This window comes from Ceratotherium simum, chromosome 37, assembly GCF_057802395.1.
Source record: "Ceratotherium simum simum isolate JZ-2026a chromosome 37, ASM5780239v1, whole genome shotgun sequence".
Lineage (NCBI taxonomy): Eukaryota > Metazoa > Chordata > Mammalia > Perissodactyla > Rhinocerotidae > Ceratotherium > Ceratotherium simum.
In genome coordinates this window covers 1,686,304-1,699,237 of record NC_141936.1, presented here as the reverse complement: position 1 = coordinate 1,699,237, position 12,934 = coordinate 1,686,304, and the positions used below count along the sequence as shown (strand labels likewise).

Genomic DNA, 12,934 nt, shown 5'->3' with positions numbered 1-12,934 from the left:
TCCCTGTGGGTTCCTGTGGCCAAGGTGAAGCAGCCAGGCAACATTCTACTCCAGGTTCTGGCTTCACAGAGCTTTCTCATGACACAGGTACAAAAGAGTCTACAAAGTGCACCAGGATGTCTGCTTCAAGGAGAGCTGTGAGAGCACGAGCATCAGGAAGACCCCAAACAGGTTCCGTCTCGGGCAGGAAGCCCATGCTGTGTCCCACGTGTAGCTCACAGGGTAACGGGGCAGGTGTGGCACTGGGGACTGAGTGCTGTGGAATGCCACAGGCCTGTGGGCTGAGCCAAGCTGTTTGCCCAGATGTGCATCCGCTGCACAATGATGTTATGCTAAGAAATTTTGTGCACACGTGTGCACGTGAGCACACAGATGGGTACAGCCAGGCATGGTGGGTGCTGGGGGGGGTCACATGGTGGGTGGTGGGGAGAAATCACATGGTGGGTACTGAGGTCACATGGTGGGTGGTGGGGTCACATGGTGGTTGGGAGAAGTCACATGGTGGGTGCTGGGGGGGTCACTCTGGTTATGGATGTTCACACAATACCTGGTACTAGAATTGGGAACCATAGAGCATTATTGACAAACTGCAAATATAGTAAATATAGTAAATCTCTATTTACTTTTTAGTCACTCATTCCAGGTTCTTTCCCCAAAAGGTTCAAGGTAGTCACAAGAGTTATTACATAATGCCCTGCCTGAGTACATTGTATGCTTTCAAAACAGCAGAGGCCAGGGGCCGGCCCGGTGGCGCAAGTGGTTAAGTGTGTGCGCTCTGCTGTGGCGGCCCGGGGTTTGCCGGTTCAGATCCCGGGCGCACACCGACGCAGTGCTTGGCAAGCCATGCTGTGGCGGTGTCCCATATAAAGTGGAGGAAGATGGGCACAGATGTTAGCCCAGGGGCAGTCTTCCTCAGCAAAAAAAAAAAAGGAAGATTGGCAGATGTTAGCACAAGCTGATCTCCTCACAAAAACACACAAAAAACAGCAGAGTCCAAACCCAGGCATATTCTTCACAGACCAACAGTAGCCACACACTGGGTTCTGCGTCACTGAGTGTCGAGGCAAAGCACAGTGTGGATCCACCAACACTGTCTCCTCCCTACGTGGCTCTCACTTTCTTTCTTCCACACACTTCTTACTCCCCATGACTCACATCCAGCCAGGTTGCTTTCCCCTTCACTGCATGACTCCCACCTCAAGTCCTCAAACACAGACTGAAATGCTAATCCCTGCGTCAGTGTCTCACTGATGGCCCTCCCCAAACTAGGACAGATGTGAGCTAAAGACAAGACAGGATTCAGCAGGCACCCAGGCGGGGGAAGCTGCAGGTTACAGGTATACGGTTTCTTTTTCATAAACCACCTTTCTCTAATTATTTCAGGAAACAAAGTAACAGTCCAACACTGAAGAAATCTTAAGGTACGTTCCCCACCACAGCCACCGAGCTGCTGGGAGGTCGGAGGGCCGTCCCTCCAGCACCTGGCCTTTTAGAGAGCTGCTGGCTCCTCGCAGAGCACGGCGAAAGAAAGCTCACTGTGCGCACTCAGTATCCCAGACTCCCAGAGCACGAGGTTTCAGAATGCCCTGAGGGGGTTAACATGGGTGAGAAAAACCAATATGAAGGCCTCCCAATACATACGAACCTGGTACAGAACCATCCTCCAGTGGGACTGAGGCTCTCTGGGGTGAGGATGAATCCTACTCTATCTCGAGGGACCCAAGAAACGCCTTCCCTGGTTGGCAGTGATGGGGGTGCAGGGTGAGCACTGAGAGAAGCCAGAAGACCAGCTGGCACCTGGAGGGAGGTGGGGGTGCTGAGAGGGGTAGAGGGGAGTAGGTGATGGTAGGAGGGCCTGGGATGCCTGGACTGCAGAGGCATTCTAGGAACGTGGGGTTAAGGGACTGCTTCCCAGACCCTATGAATGGCAATCTATTGAAAGAAAAAGTGGGGTGTAGGGCTTGACCACATAACTCTGGGGAGTCCTGAAGACTGTCACTAGGAGAGTCCCAGTGGACACAGGAATCCTAAGCATTCAGAAATCCTGAAATGAAAGAAAATTTCCAACTCTATTCTTGTTTAATCCAGCATTTCCCAAACTCTTAGGCAATTCAACCCTATCTACCCTCACCTCCCAACACGCAAATTCTGTGGCAAGTCTTCACGTTAGTTTGGAAGACATTTAGTTAAACCACAGAGGCCCATCTACAGCCTGTCACAATTTCTTCTCAACGTGATGTCACCAGGAATGACAGAGGACTTCTGCTTGGCCCAGGACAGCTTAGTACTCCTGCTCCATAGACAAGCCTGGAAACCATCTTCCTGGTGTCGTAGGAGAGGAGAGTGAGGCACCCAGGGAACAAGTAACTTCACAAACAGGGTGACATTTATTACACGGCTGAGGAAACGAGGGAGAAATGTTATTCAGAGACATTTACAAACAACCAGAACAAAAGAGCTTTGCAGGTGTAGGCTGACACCAAAGGAAGGGCATTCTCACCAACCAAGCAGGGAAGGCCGAGGCTGGGATCCGCGGGGCAGGGAAGTGCAGGCAAGAGAGAGTGCATGACCTCGGGCAGCCGGGCAGCTTCCAGTCAGATGTGAAAATCTCCGCACTCAGCTCCTTCTACTCAAAGGCATTGCTTCCCCCTCCCACCTCACACCACAAAGAAACACATATCCAAAACACACACACCATGGCTTGCAAGCAATTCCCTGCTAGGATTAAGAAGCCACAAATATAATTTGGGTTTGAAATAGTTATATTGCAATAAGTCACCTGAAAGAATAATATATTTTTTAAAAACTTGCTCAGCGAATCCATTTCTATAACAACAAATCAGAAACCCACAACTAATTATCAAATTATCAAACACTGGCCTTTAGACTACGCATTCTCGAAAGAACAGAGAAAACACAAATAGGCAGGAAACAGAAACACGTGTACCCAGACACACACCCAAAAACAGTGCAAGAATTCATTTCCATCCAGAGTGGCTGGGGACAGCTTGTGCCTTCAGAGAAAAGATCCAGGGGTGTCCCCAATGGAGGGGGAGCAGCCTTCAGATTTCAAATGTAAAAGCTGCGATGCTGCCCAAACGTCCCTAACTCTGGGGGATTTAGTCTGTCCTCCTCAACAAGCCTGGCCCCATCTGCTGCCGTGTCAGAGGGAGCAAGCCTCACAGACCTGATGCAGCAGAAACATGGGGTCATGATGTGGCAGCAATCTGAGGACCACTAAGAGAAACGGGAGCCGCCGTTTCAGAGGAATGAGTATCATCTTCCTCATACCCCACTTTGCTTTTTCTTCAAAGGATTCGAGATGTTCTTGTTACACTCCATCAACCTCATGTGTTTCAAAAGCCCAGGAAGACGACGTCTAAAACTGGATTGAAAAGGACACCCCGAGAGACAAGGTCCTGGCTACAGTCAGTCCCCTCTGCAACTTCTCTCCTCCGGCCTCTAGAAGACAGACGGCCAGACCAGGCACACACCAGCCCACCTCCCTGCCCGGCCACAGCCAGGGAGACTCCTCCAGACCAATCACCTCCAACTCCTGCGATGCACTTAACACCTATGCTGTAACCCAGGCTGCGGTTTCCTAAAGGGGCCATGGGGCCGCGGGGCTGCGGGGCTGTGGGGCCACTGGGCCACTGTGAATGAGCAACCGCAGCCTGCGCGTCAGCCCTGGATTTGCAAGGCTGGCAGCCAGTAACACTTCTGCAACATTCAGAAACCAGTTCTCAGTGTCCAAAGTCAGAGAAAGAATTCTCCCTTGAGACCTAACAATCAAGTCAAGGAGGAACTGCTATCAACAGCTTCCAAAGCAGAAACAGTGGAGCTGGAAGAAGGGGCAGAAACGAGGTGACACTGACAAGAAAGCCAAGTTGTAGGTGCAGCTTCACCCAGCTCTCCTCCACCAGCAGATTATTTATGCTATACGTTGCAGGCTAGTGATCCATCATATGGATCAGTAGATTTTGAAAGAGAAAACGTTAATTAATACTAAGATGCAGTTTATACACTTTTAGTCTATGCCTTTTTCTGTAAAGGGTCAGACAGTAAATACCTTTGGCTTTGTGGACTAGATGGACTCTATGGCAACTACTCAGCTCTGTGGTCCTAGCGCAAACACAGCCACAGACATGTGACTGCACAGGTGTGGCTATGTTCCAATAAAACTTTATTTACAAAAACGGTTGGGGGGAAGACACAAGTCTCATGGGCCATACTTGGCTAAGCCCTGGTCTATGAGGTCACCTAGGTTTTGGCCTTATGCAGAGAAAGCCATTCCCTGGAAGACAAGTCACACCAAGGACCCCAGAGTTTCACGCAAGCGCTGCACAAACCCAGCTCGGAAAGCAGAGGCAGCATTTCCACCAAGTGCAGCAAGGGCTCCTCCTTACAAGTCTGGATGCAATGAAAATGGATACCTGGGGCGGGCTATACTAGATAACGTTTAGGATTTCTTTTACTCCACAACTCAAGTAACAACTGTTTTAGGCTATCAGGTAGTAAGCACAATCTTCCACAAGTTTCCATCTTTACAAGCAGAACACAGCATCATCATGCCACATCCACTTTCCAGCAGCTCTATCCTCTCCCTGCAAATGAGGTTAAAACCAAAGCAGCCAACCCCAGCTCATAGCGTGCTGAGCATTTTAACAGCTGATCCAAACTGGAACTCAAGCCCCTGTGCATCTTCCACCGACTCCACTCCGAGTCAGCATTATAGCCACAGAGAAGGCTCCTTCCTTTCATCTTTTATAAAAACATTTTTTGAAGAGTTAGGAGTATATTTTAGGCTTTTTATTTTTATTAAAACTTTGTGTGCATATGTCTGTGTATTATGCAATTTATCAATTTCAGGAAGGAGGAAGCGTCATTTCAGGAAGTCTCTACTGTACTCCAGAACACCCCCAGTCTCCAAGGCCCAGCTGGAGAAGATGGCAGAGCTCAGTCAAGGGGCTCCAATGCTGGGTGAATTGAGAAATCCACGGACAGGAACATGTACTGCTGACTTCTGCTACGCACTGGGACCTGTCACTGTGCGTGTGTGTAAGCTACAGCAACACCAGCAAACGGCAAGATCAAGTGATATCACTGGAAAAGTCGATAAAACTTTCTACTACCGTGTTAATAACCTCAAGCCCTCAGCCAGGAGGCAAATGTGTTCCAGTTTTTAGCCTAGAAGCCTTTGTTTCTACAGAAACAGTCTACTGAATCCTGAGCTTGGTGCTGTGTTGTCTTATGATTAAGCCATTGTGATGTTTTACAGATTAAATACCTAGTAAACAGAGTGCTTGATGCTAAAGGAATTACAATTCCTTGAAACATTCCAATGAGCCACTGCTTTTCTCACATGGCTCCTTCTTAAAACTCTGATGTCTTCCTCGAAAATACTCAAAGTCCACCCAAGGAAATTATTAATGATAGAATCAGAAAACTGTCAGGGGGAGAAACACTTATTTCTATGTCAAAATGGAAGGAGCAACCGTGAGTTGCTGAGTTAGCCTTTTGCTCATCAAAACTTGGATGAACTGATCACCTAATGAAGCACAGATTCAGGATTCTCCTTAGTCCCCCAACTGGGCACAAACAACATCCTAGGTTCCAGGAAAAGTGCTGGTCACTTGGACACCACAAAATGGAAAAGTGAAAATACTGGCACGGAGTGAAATGTCTTCATTTTCAAATACTTTTGCCCAGGCCAAGAGAGACAGTGATGACAAAATATCCCTTTTCCCCACTGTGTGTGGGCTGTCCCAGACGCAAACGAGAAAACCTACGCTGCACCCCACTGTTCTCCCACCAGCGAACCCAACAGACAAGGGCTCCACCCAGCCACAGCCAGCCTCCAGCACCTTCCCTTAGCTGGAACTCCTCCCACTGGCAAACTACTGCCACCGATGTCCAACTCAATTGTGGAGGGATTCACTGAGCTACTTTTCTTTTACAAAAAGTGTCTTTCTCTTTGCAGTCATGCTCAAATATGAGCCTGGAGAAAGCAAAAGTATCTACACCTCAAGGCTGAATCCCCACAATAAAATACAGCTCAGATCTATCAATGGTATTCCAATGCACAGGGTTAAAGAACTATCTTTAAAAATCAGCCACTTTTCTTTTAAATACAAGAAATACAATCAATGTAAGCCCACTTAAAATCTGAGGCTCTCATGCATCCATACAGTTGTGTTTTGCTGAACCAAGACTTAGAGCAGTTTCTTAGCCTCAGCACTGCTGACATTCTGGGCTGGCTCATCCTGCTGTGGGGCTGTCCTGTGCACTGCAGGATCTTTAACAGCATCCCTGGCCTCAACCACCAGATCCCAGTAGAACCCTCTCGTGGTCCTAACCACCAAAAACATCCCCAGATGTTGCTAGATGTTCTCTGGGATCGAGATTGCCCCCAGGCAAGAACCGCTGCCTGACCACATTCTTAGACAGTCTGTGCGGGAAAACCACAGCCAAGCATCCAGTCTCACATAGCTGGTAAAATGGTGCCAGAGACCTGAATTTTGGTCACATCACCAAAAATGTTTTCTGCAGCAGCATTCCTGTGCCAGTTCCCCCAAGGAAGAGATACCCAGAATGTTCTACGATGCACCAATCCTCCAGCCTCTCATAGGGCTCACACCATCAAGGCTGGGCCTCTACCTCAGAGATGACCCCCCACTCACATATTCCATTCCCTGACCCCAACTCTTCAAATCACTCCTCAGACCCCCTAGGTTCCCCAAGGGGACTTCCACCACCTTTGGTGTCATAGAAAGCTCACTGGAATGAAACCAAGACCAGAGGGCCAGCCTCGATGACCTAGTGGTTAAGTTTGGCACACTCCACTTCGGCAGCCCAGGTTCAGTTCCCGGGCACAGACCTACACCACCTGTCTGTCAGCGGCCATGCTGTGGCAGCAGCTCACACACAAAAAGAGTAAAAAGAGGAAGATTAGCGGCAGATGTTAGCTCAGGGCTAATCCTCCTCAGCAAAAAAAAAAAAAGAAACCAAGACCAGACCTGTGGCCCTGGCAGCAGGCCCCACCCTGCTCTATGACCCTGTGTAGGTTTTTCTCCTCTGGTCTCAGAAATCCCATCTGTAAAATGGGTGGGAGACATGACTGGATAGGACCCTCCATGGTCCCTTCCTGTTCTGGCACATTCCAGGTCACCACTCTATGGCTGCCAGAGGCTTCAGGCCTGGATGTGACTCACTGGCCATGAGCTGGCATGAAAGTGAACTTCCGTGAGAAGTCAAAGCCAGGGCCTGTTCTTCACAAAGATAGAGGCAAGTGCCCCAATGCTTTGCTGGCATTAAAAACCATACTTCACTAATTAACTCCCTTTTACTGTGCTGGACACTGAATGCAGCTATGAAGCAATAAGATATTTTTGGGTTAAAAACATGAGTATTTTTGTGGAAAACCTGCTACTTGTTTTCATAAAATAAAGTGCTGTGATGTCCTACACCTCACTGCCTTCTCATAATTTTTGTCACTAGAAGGAAATATAAAATGACTCTCAAACCAGAAGGAATCTGGTCCTCTACACTGTCATGGAATTATCACCTATATATATGACACAGAAAAAGTAAAACCAAATGATGTATTGAGTCCTTGATTTTTACCGCTCAAAGTCAGTCTATTATTCAGGATGGAACAGTGCCCTCCCCACAGACCTGACGACAAATCAAACTAACGCATCTCCTGTTTAGTTTGACCTGTCTACTTCTCAGGTGATTTATAATAATTTTTTCATCAAAAGACCAGTTCTAGGGGCTGGCCCAGTGGTGTAGTGGTTAAGTTGGCACGCTCTGCTTCCGCAGCCGAAGCTTCACAGGTTGGGATCCCGGGCGCAGAAGGACACACCGCTTGTCAAGCCATGCTGTGGCAGGCATCTCACATATAAAGTAGAGGAAGACGGCCACGGTTGTTAGCCCAGGGCCAAACTTCCTCAGCAAAAAGAGGAGGATTGGCACAGATGTCAGCTCAGGACTAATCTTCCTCACCAAAAAAAAAGACCATTTCTAGAATGAAAACCTGAGAAGACCCAAGTGAAGCTCCCAAAAGCCTTGAGAAAATCAAAATACTCTGATATCTCTGGGCTCTTTTCACTCCAGTCCTCCCATCACAGTTCATCCTCCTCCTCCTCCTCTTCATCCTCCTCCTCCTCCTTGTCCACACTTGCACTCTCTCCATCAGGCATGCGGCTCTCAGACTCCTCTTCCTCCTCCCGAGCCAAGAGCTTCTTAAAAACTTCAAACTCCTCAGCAGAAGAACAGGCTGTCCTGGCCAGAAACTCAGCTTCTGAAACTCTGAGAATGTCCTTGAGTAAAGGGTTGGGGACCTGCGTCTGCCCCTTCTTATCAGGGGTCTGGTACCGTCCTAGGCGCTCGAGGAACGTGTGTCTCTGCTTAGTCTTGGTTATGGGGTACTGCAGGAAGTCGGTCCTCACCACGTCCAGATGTTTAACCCCCATCCTAAAATAGGCATACTGGACACAGACACAGTTAGGAATCTCAGGTGTAGAACCCTCAAACCTGTTGTTCCACAATCCATACTACACTCAGGTTGTCCAAGAGCATTCAGAAAGAACTGCCTGACAAACCACAGCAGAATATCCATGATACCCGACATCTGTAAGATGGCTAACAGTTTTCAAAGCATTTTCAAATTCATATGGAAAAAAATGCAGCAGAAAATGAAGGGGCAGGAAGGAGAAATTAAGTTCTATTTTTCTTCAGACGGGGGAAGGAAAACTATGAGTATGGTAAAAATAGGCAAAAAATTCAGAAAACAGCTAGGGATGTGACGTAAGTCATCATAATTGTTAACAAAAATCAGGACAACTGTCACAATTATATTCCTTAAATCAACATGCAAAATAGGTTCTAAAGATAGAAAGGTTTTAGCTATTTTTAATTGGCTGTTTCAAACAGGCCCCATTTGGACTCTAAGAACGGGGCTGGGTCATCCACTATTAATGGTTTAGAACAGATTTTATCTGCAGCAAAGAAGTGAAACCCAATTCTCTCTGGCTGGTGCGTGTGAAGAGGACAGCAGCCTTTCACCTCGTCCACTTGCCCCTGGGGCCCAAGGCTTCCTGTCCATACAGCTGACCCTTACCACACTCGAGAAACCTGCTGTTACCGCCCAGTCACTGTCAGTCCTTCTCACCTGGAATTTGTACTCCAGTGCACCGGGATCCTCCCGAAGAACATAGGGGCATCTGTGTAAAATCTCCGTTACCTGCTGCACTGTGAAAAGGCACTTCTCCTTGAGAACCCTGACAACGCTGTCAATGTCCCGCTGACGCATGATGAAAATTTCAGGGCAACAGTGAAGTACCCTCTTTAGTTTCCCTGCAAAACATAAAAAAGGCCAAGTGCATAAGTTCAGGATATTCCAGAAACCCAAGGGGCTGGCCTCACCCAATTCAGGTCAGCACAGGTCTTCCCAGAGGTGCCATGGAAACGGGAGGGGCCAGACTGACACACCTCCCCACTGACTCCCTCCCACTTCTCAGACTCAATGGCCCTCCCTCCCTCCCTGGAATAAAGAGGAGGCCTCGTTCTGGCTGAAAGGCACCTACTTCATATTCTAGGTCTCCTCCTCTGGCCCTCCTCACCCAGAAAAGAACTTCACAGGGACTTCCTGGAAAGCTCAGACAGTAAGATGGGATACGTTGGAGCTTTGGGTTATGTTTCCTTCCATAATAAAACAGTTACAGAAGCCTTCACAACCAACATTCTTAAGACCTGAGAGTCTGAACTCAATGAAAAGGAGTTCCCTGATAATAATTAATGTAATAATAACAACAAGAATAATCTTGATGCACAACCACAAATACTGATGTCCTAGTTGGTGGGGTGACCATATATTTTATACAAACTAGGGCACTTTAGTGAAAGAGGCTCTATTAACACTTGCATTAGGATAACTGGTACAAACTGAGACTATCCCAGGCAAAATGAAGCATATGGTCTTCCTATGGACAGCTGGACAAAATTTAGTAACTGGAAACTTAAAATTACTTAAACTATTAATATAAGTCTTCCTAACAGCTGAGTTAGTCACTGTCTTGCTAAATATGTCAGGAATGAATTTCAGGAGTTTAGACTACATCTCTGCCTCTTAAGGCTGTGCTGAGCTTGCTAATTAATAATCATGCACATAAGTATTAAGTTTAGCCTCTCAGATTATACTGCAACAGGGAACCTGTTAAGAGAAACACCCAAGGCTATCTTTTTGCTTATCTGCTGGAGAAGGCGGCCTATAGATCCTCTGAAATAGTGGATCCACAAACCTTTTCTTCTCCCCAACAATCTTACCAGTAAGAGTCAAGAATGAAAAAAATAATAATAAAACTCCTCGGGTCAAAGTGGGTACCAGTTCTTGGAGAACCACATGGGCCCCCAGCCCCTATTCCAGAAAGCCCTTAAAGAGATCCAACGAACTTCCAGGATCCTTGAGGTACGAATCCTACTGGAGGTGAGGGTGGTGGCTGGAGGGAACAGCCACACCACCAGTTTCCCAGGAACCTGGGAAGAGCTCATGTTCCACAGTAAATCAAGGCAAGCTACCTGGAATCCAAGCCTTTACCAGGAACTTTGTAATATACACGTATATCAACATCACATATTGACATCTATCTGTTGAGCACACACTAGGTGCCCACCACTGTTCTACATGCTAGAGCCCCCACAGTGAACAAACTAGACAGGAGTCCCTTCCAATTCTCTCTTCTAGTCCCAACCCTCCCCTTTCCCTCCTGCAATGCCCTCTGCAGAGGTCACTCCTCTTCCTCACCTCCAAGCCAAATCACGCATTCCTCTCAAGGCCTTTTCTCCAGAAACTTTCCCGAATCCATCTCACCTAGACTATTCGTTCCCCAACTCTGACTCCTCTCAGCACTATGTATAAAACCTGCGCCTTTTTGTACCTTCTTCAAGCCCAAGCTTTCGCAGGTAACTGGAGCGCTTCTTCATGTGCATTACAGGCACTTTCAATAATTGAGGACTTTTCTTCAAGGCCACATACACAGGCTCTGGATTCAAACCCAAGAGTATTAATTCTGAAATAATGTCCAACAACTGTTGAGGGTGGGTACCTGGTTGTATACTGAGCAATTCATTAATATGGACATCACTGAAACCCATGTCCAGGAGGGAACTGATGACCTTCTCTCGCTCCAAGGACCCTTGATCCACAGGAGTCCTCTGCTTCTCAAGGAGGCAGTGAGTAAGATTTGTCCTGTACTCTGGTTCCTGCACATACTTTTTGGGTTCAAAACAGGATAAGTCCTCAAGGCCCCCTCCACTGGAGGCTGTGGTCAGTTTACGCAACAAAGCAGCAGTCGTCGTTTTCTGTTCTCCAACATGAGGAGTCTGCCTAGCAACACGGGCCCAGATGAGGGGGATCAGGCAGTGCCGGTCAAAGACCTATAAGACACAGGACCAAAAGGGAATCATTTCCTCACCACCCCAATGTAACAGACACCACAGGATTTTTGAACCAGGGTATTGAGTGCCTTGGTCCCACACAAACGTAACAGTTTTTATAAGCAATCTGCAAAATCTTATCCGAACTTAGCCTACAGAGAAGGAAGTTCACATATAGAGAAAAGAGTGTTGCAAGAACATAGAGGTCAGAGAGTCAAACAAGTCTCCATGAGCTTTTGCTGCTACAATTGAGGGGACAGAGGTAGGCAGGGACAAGGCAGAACTAGTTTAAGGCCACCTGATAAAATCTGCCTACCTGAGGAGACAACATTTTCCTCTACCCTCTAAGGGTGAGTGCCTGGGGGGCCTGCAAATTTAACTGACAATACACAGATTAACATGAGGGGAAAAAACAAAGTTTATTCATATACATATGTCAGCTCACAAAAGAAGTAGCTCCTTAAATCACTAACGTTAGGGGCTAATTTAATAGGGGAGACAGAGGGGTAGAAAAAGCTTCTACAGGAAGAACAAATGGGTTTCTAAAGAAAAAAAGAGAGATAACGTCTGTGATAATGTTTGCCTGTGCAGGTCCGAGCAGTCTTTTTTCTTTAAGGCTACAAAACTCCCCAGGAGAGGGGTCCATGGCAGCCTCATTCCCAGAAGTTTCTGTTTTTAGGGAGGTAAGGGAAGCTCCGAGAAAGCTTCTTTCTCTATCTGCTGAATCTCAAACATCTTTAGTTTAAAATAATCCTCACGCCAACTCTGGGGGTCCGGGTTGGTATCCACACCTGAAACATCTGGACCTCATACTAGTCTCCAGATTCACGTACCTAAATTTATTCCACAAGAAGAATCCTATTGGATATAATTAGCCTGTCAGCCAACTTGTATAGAGAATTCCCGTTTACGTCAAAACTCTTCAGCCGTTCAGGCAAGCGCGTAACCAAACAAGCACAGATCACCCAGACACTCACTCGCTTCCCAACCCGTCCCAAAGCCCCTCCAGCGTTAGGTACCGTCGCACCCCCGTCCGTCAGTCAAACCCACGCGCTCGCTGCTCCCCAGCTTCCCCCGCTCGCCCTGTGGGTGGTCCAGCTGCTCCGTCCGCCGGATTCACCCCCAGGTCCGGCCCAGCGCGGGGCGCGGGAAGCTGCGCTCACGGCGCACTGATGGAGCAGAGAGCGCCGCGGGTCCAGGGCGGCCCCAGGCCGGCGTGCCCCGGCCTCACGGGAAGGCTCCGGCTGCGAGGTGCCACGGCCTGCCGTCACACACCCCGACGGCTGCCGCTCGTCCACGTCCCCGGGGACCCCCGGTACCTGGCGCGACCTCACCTGCCGGACGACCGCCGCCATAGCCCACAGGCGGTGGTAAAGACCCCGACGCCAGAAGCTGACCCCTCCCCGGTCCGGCACTTCCGCCCTCCCCGGTCCGGCACTTCCGCCCTCCCCCTCGCAAGCGCGAGAGCGCGGGAAGCGCGTTCCGCCGCTGCGCGCGC

At 48.4% G+C, this 12,934-nt stretch overlaps 2 protein-coding genes across 3 annotated transcripts in view; one reads left to right on the top strand and one right to left on the bottom strand.

Moving 5' to 3' along the window:
• SNED1 (sushi, nidogen and EGF like domains 1) overlaps positions 1-1,463 on the top strand; it is a 76,208-nt gene extending 74,745 nt beyond the window's left edge. The window contains exons 30-31 of the mRNA XM_004427748.3: positions 88-171; positions 1,384-1,463. Coding sequence (XP_004427805.1) covers positions 88-171; positions 1,384-1,420 — 121 coding nt within the window. The 3' untranslated portion in view covers positions 1,421-1,463. The remainder of the gene's footprint in view (positions 1-87; positions 172-1,383) is intronic.
• A 905-nt stretch (positions 1,464-2,368) lies between these two features.
• On the bottom strand, positions 2,369-12,874 carry MTERF4 (mitochondrial transcription termination factor 4). Of its 2 annotated transcripts, none has more exons than XM_087424574.1 (4): positions 12,771-12,874; positions 10,938-11,436; positions 9,173-9,357; positions 2,369-8,489 (listed from the first exon to the last, which is right to left on the bottom strand). In XM_087424574.1, the coding sequence occupies exons 1-4, from the start codon at positions 12,789-12,791 to the stop codon at positions 8,124-8,126; spliced, it is 1,071 nt and encodes a 356-aa protein (XP_087280700.1). In that variant the 5' UTR covers positions 12,792-12,874; the 3' UTR covers positions 2,369-8,123. The 2 variants fall into 2 exon arrangements, with proteins under 2 accessions (XP_087280700.1, XP_014640968.2); XM_014785482.2 differs by having other exon boundaries at positions 12,756-12,806.
• Positions 12,875-12,934: the final 60 nt, after the last annotated feature.

What these genes read in the sequence shown, in the direction of transcription:
- MTERF4 (XM_014785482.2), bottom strand. Translation starts at nt 12,791, where the DNA reads ATGGCGGCGGTCGTCCGGCAGGTGAGGTCGCGCCAG. An exon ending in AAAGCTTGGGCTTGAAGAAG is followed by an intron (nt 9,358 to 10,937) that starts GTACAAAAAGGC and finishes TATGTTTTGCAG; the next exon opens with GGAAACTAAAGAGGGTACTT. An exon ending in CACTGGAGTACAAATTCCAG is followed by an intron (nt 8,490 to 9,172) that starts GTGAGAAGGACT and finishes GTCTGTGTCCAG; the next exon opens with TATGCCTATTTTAGGATGGG.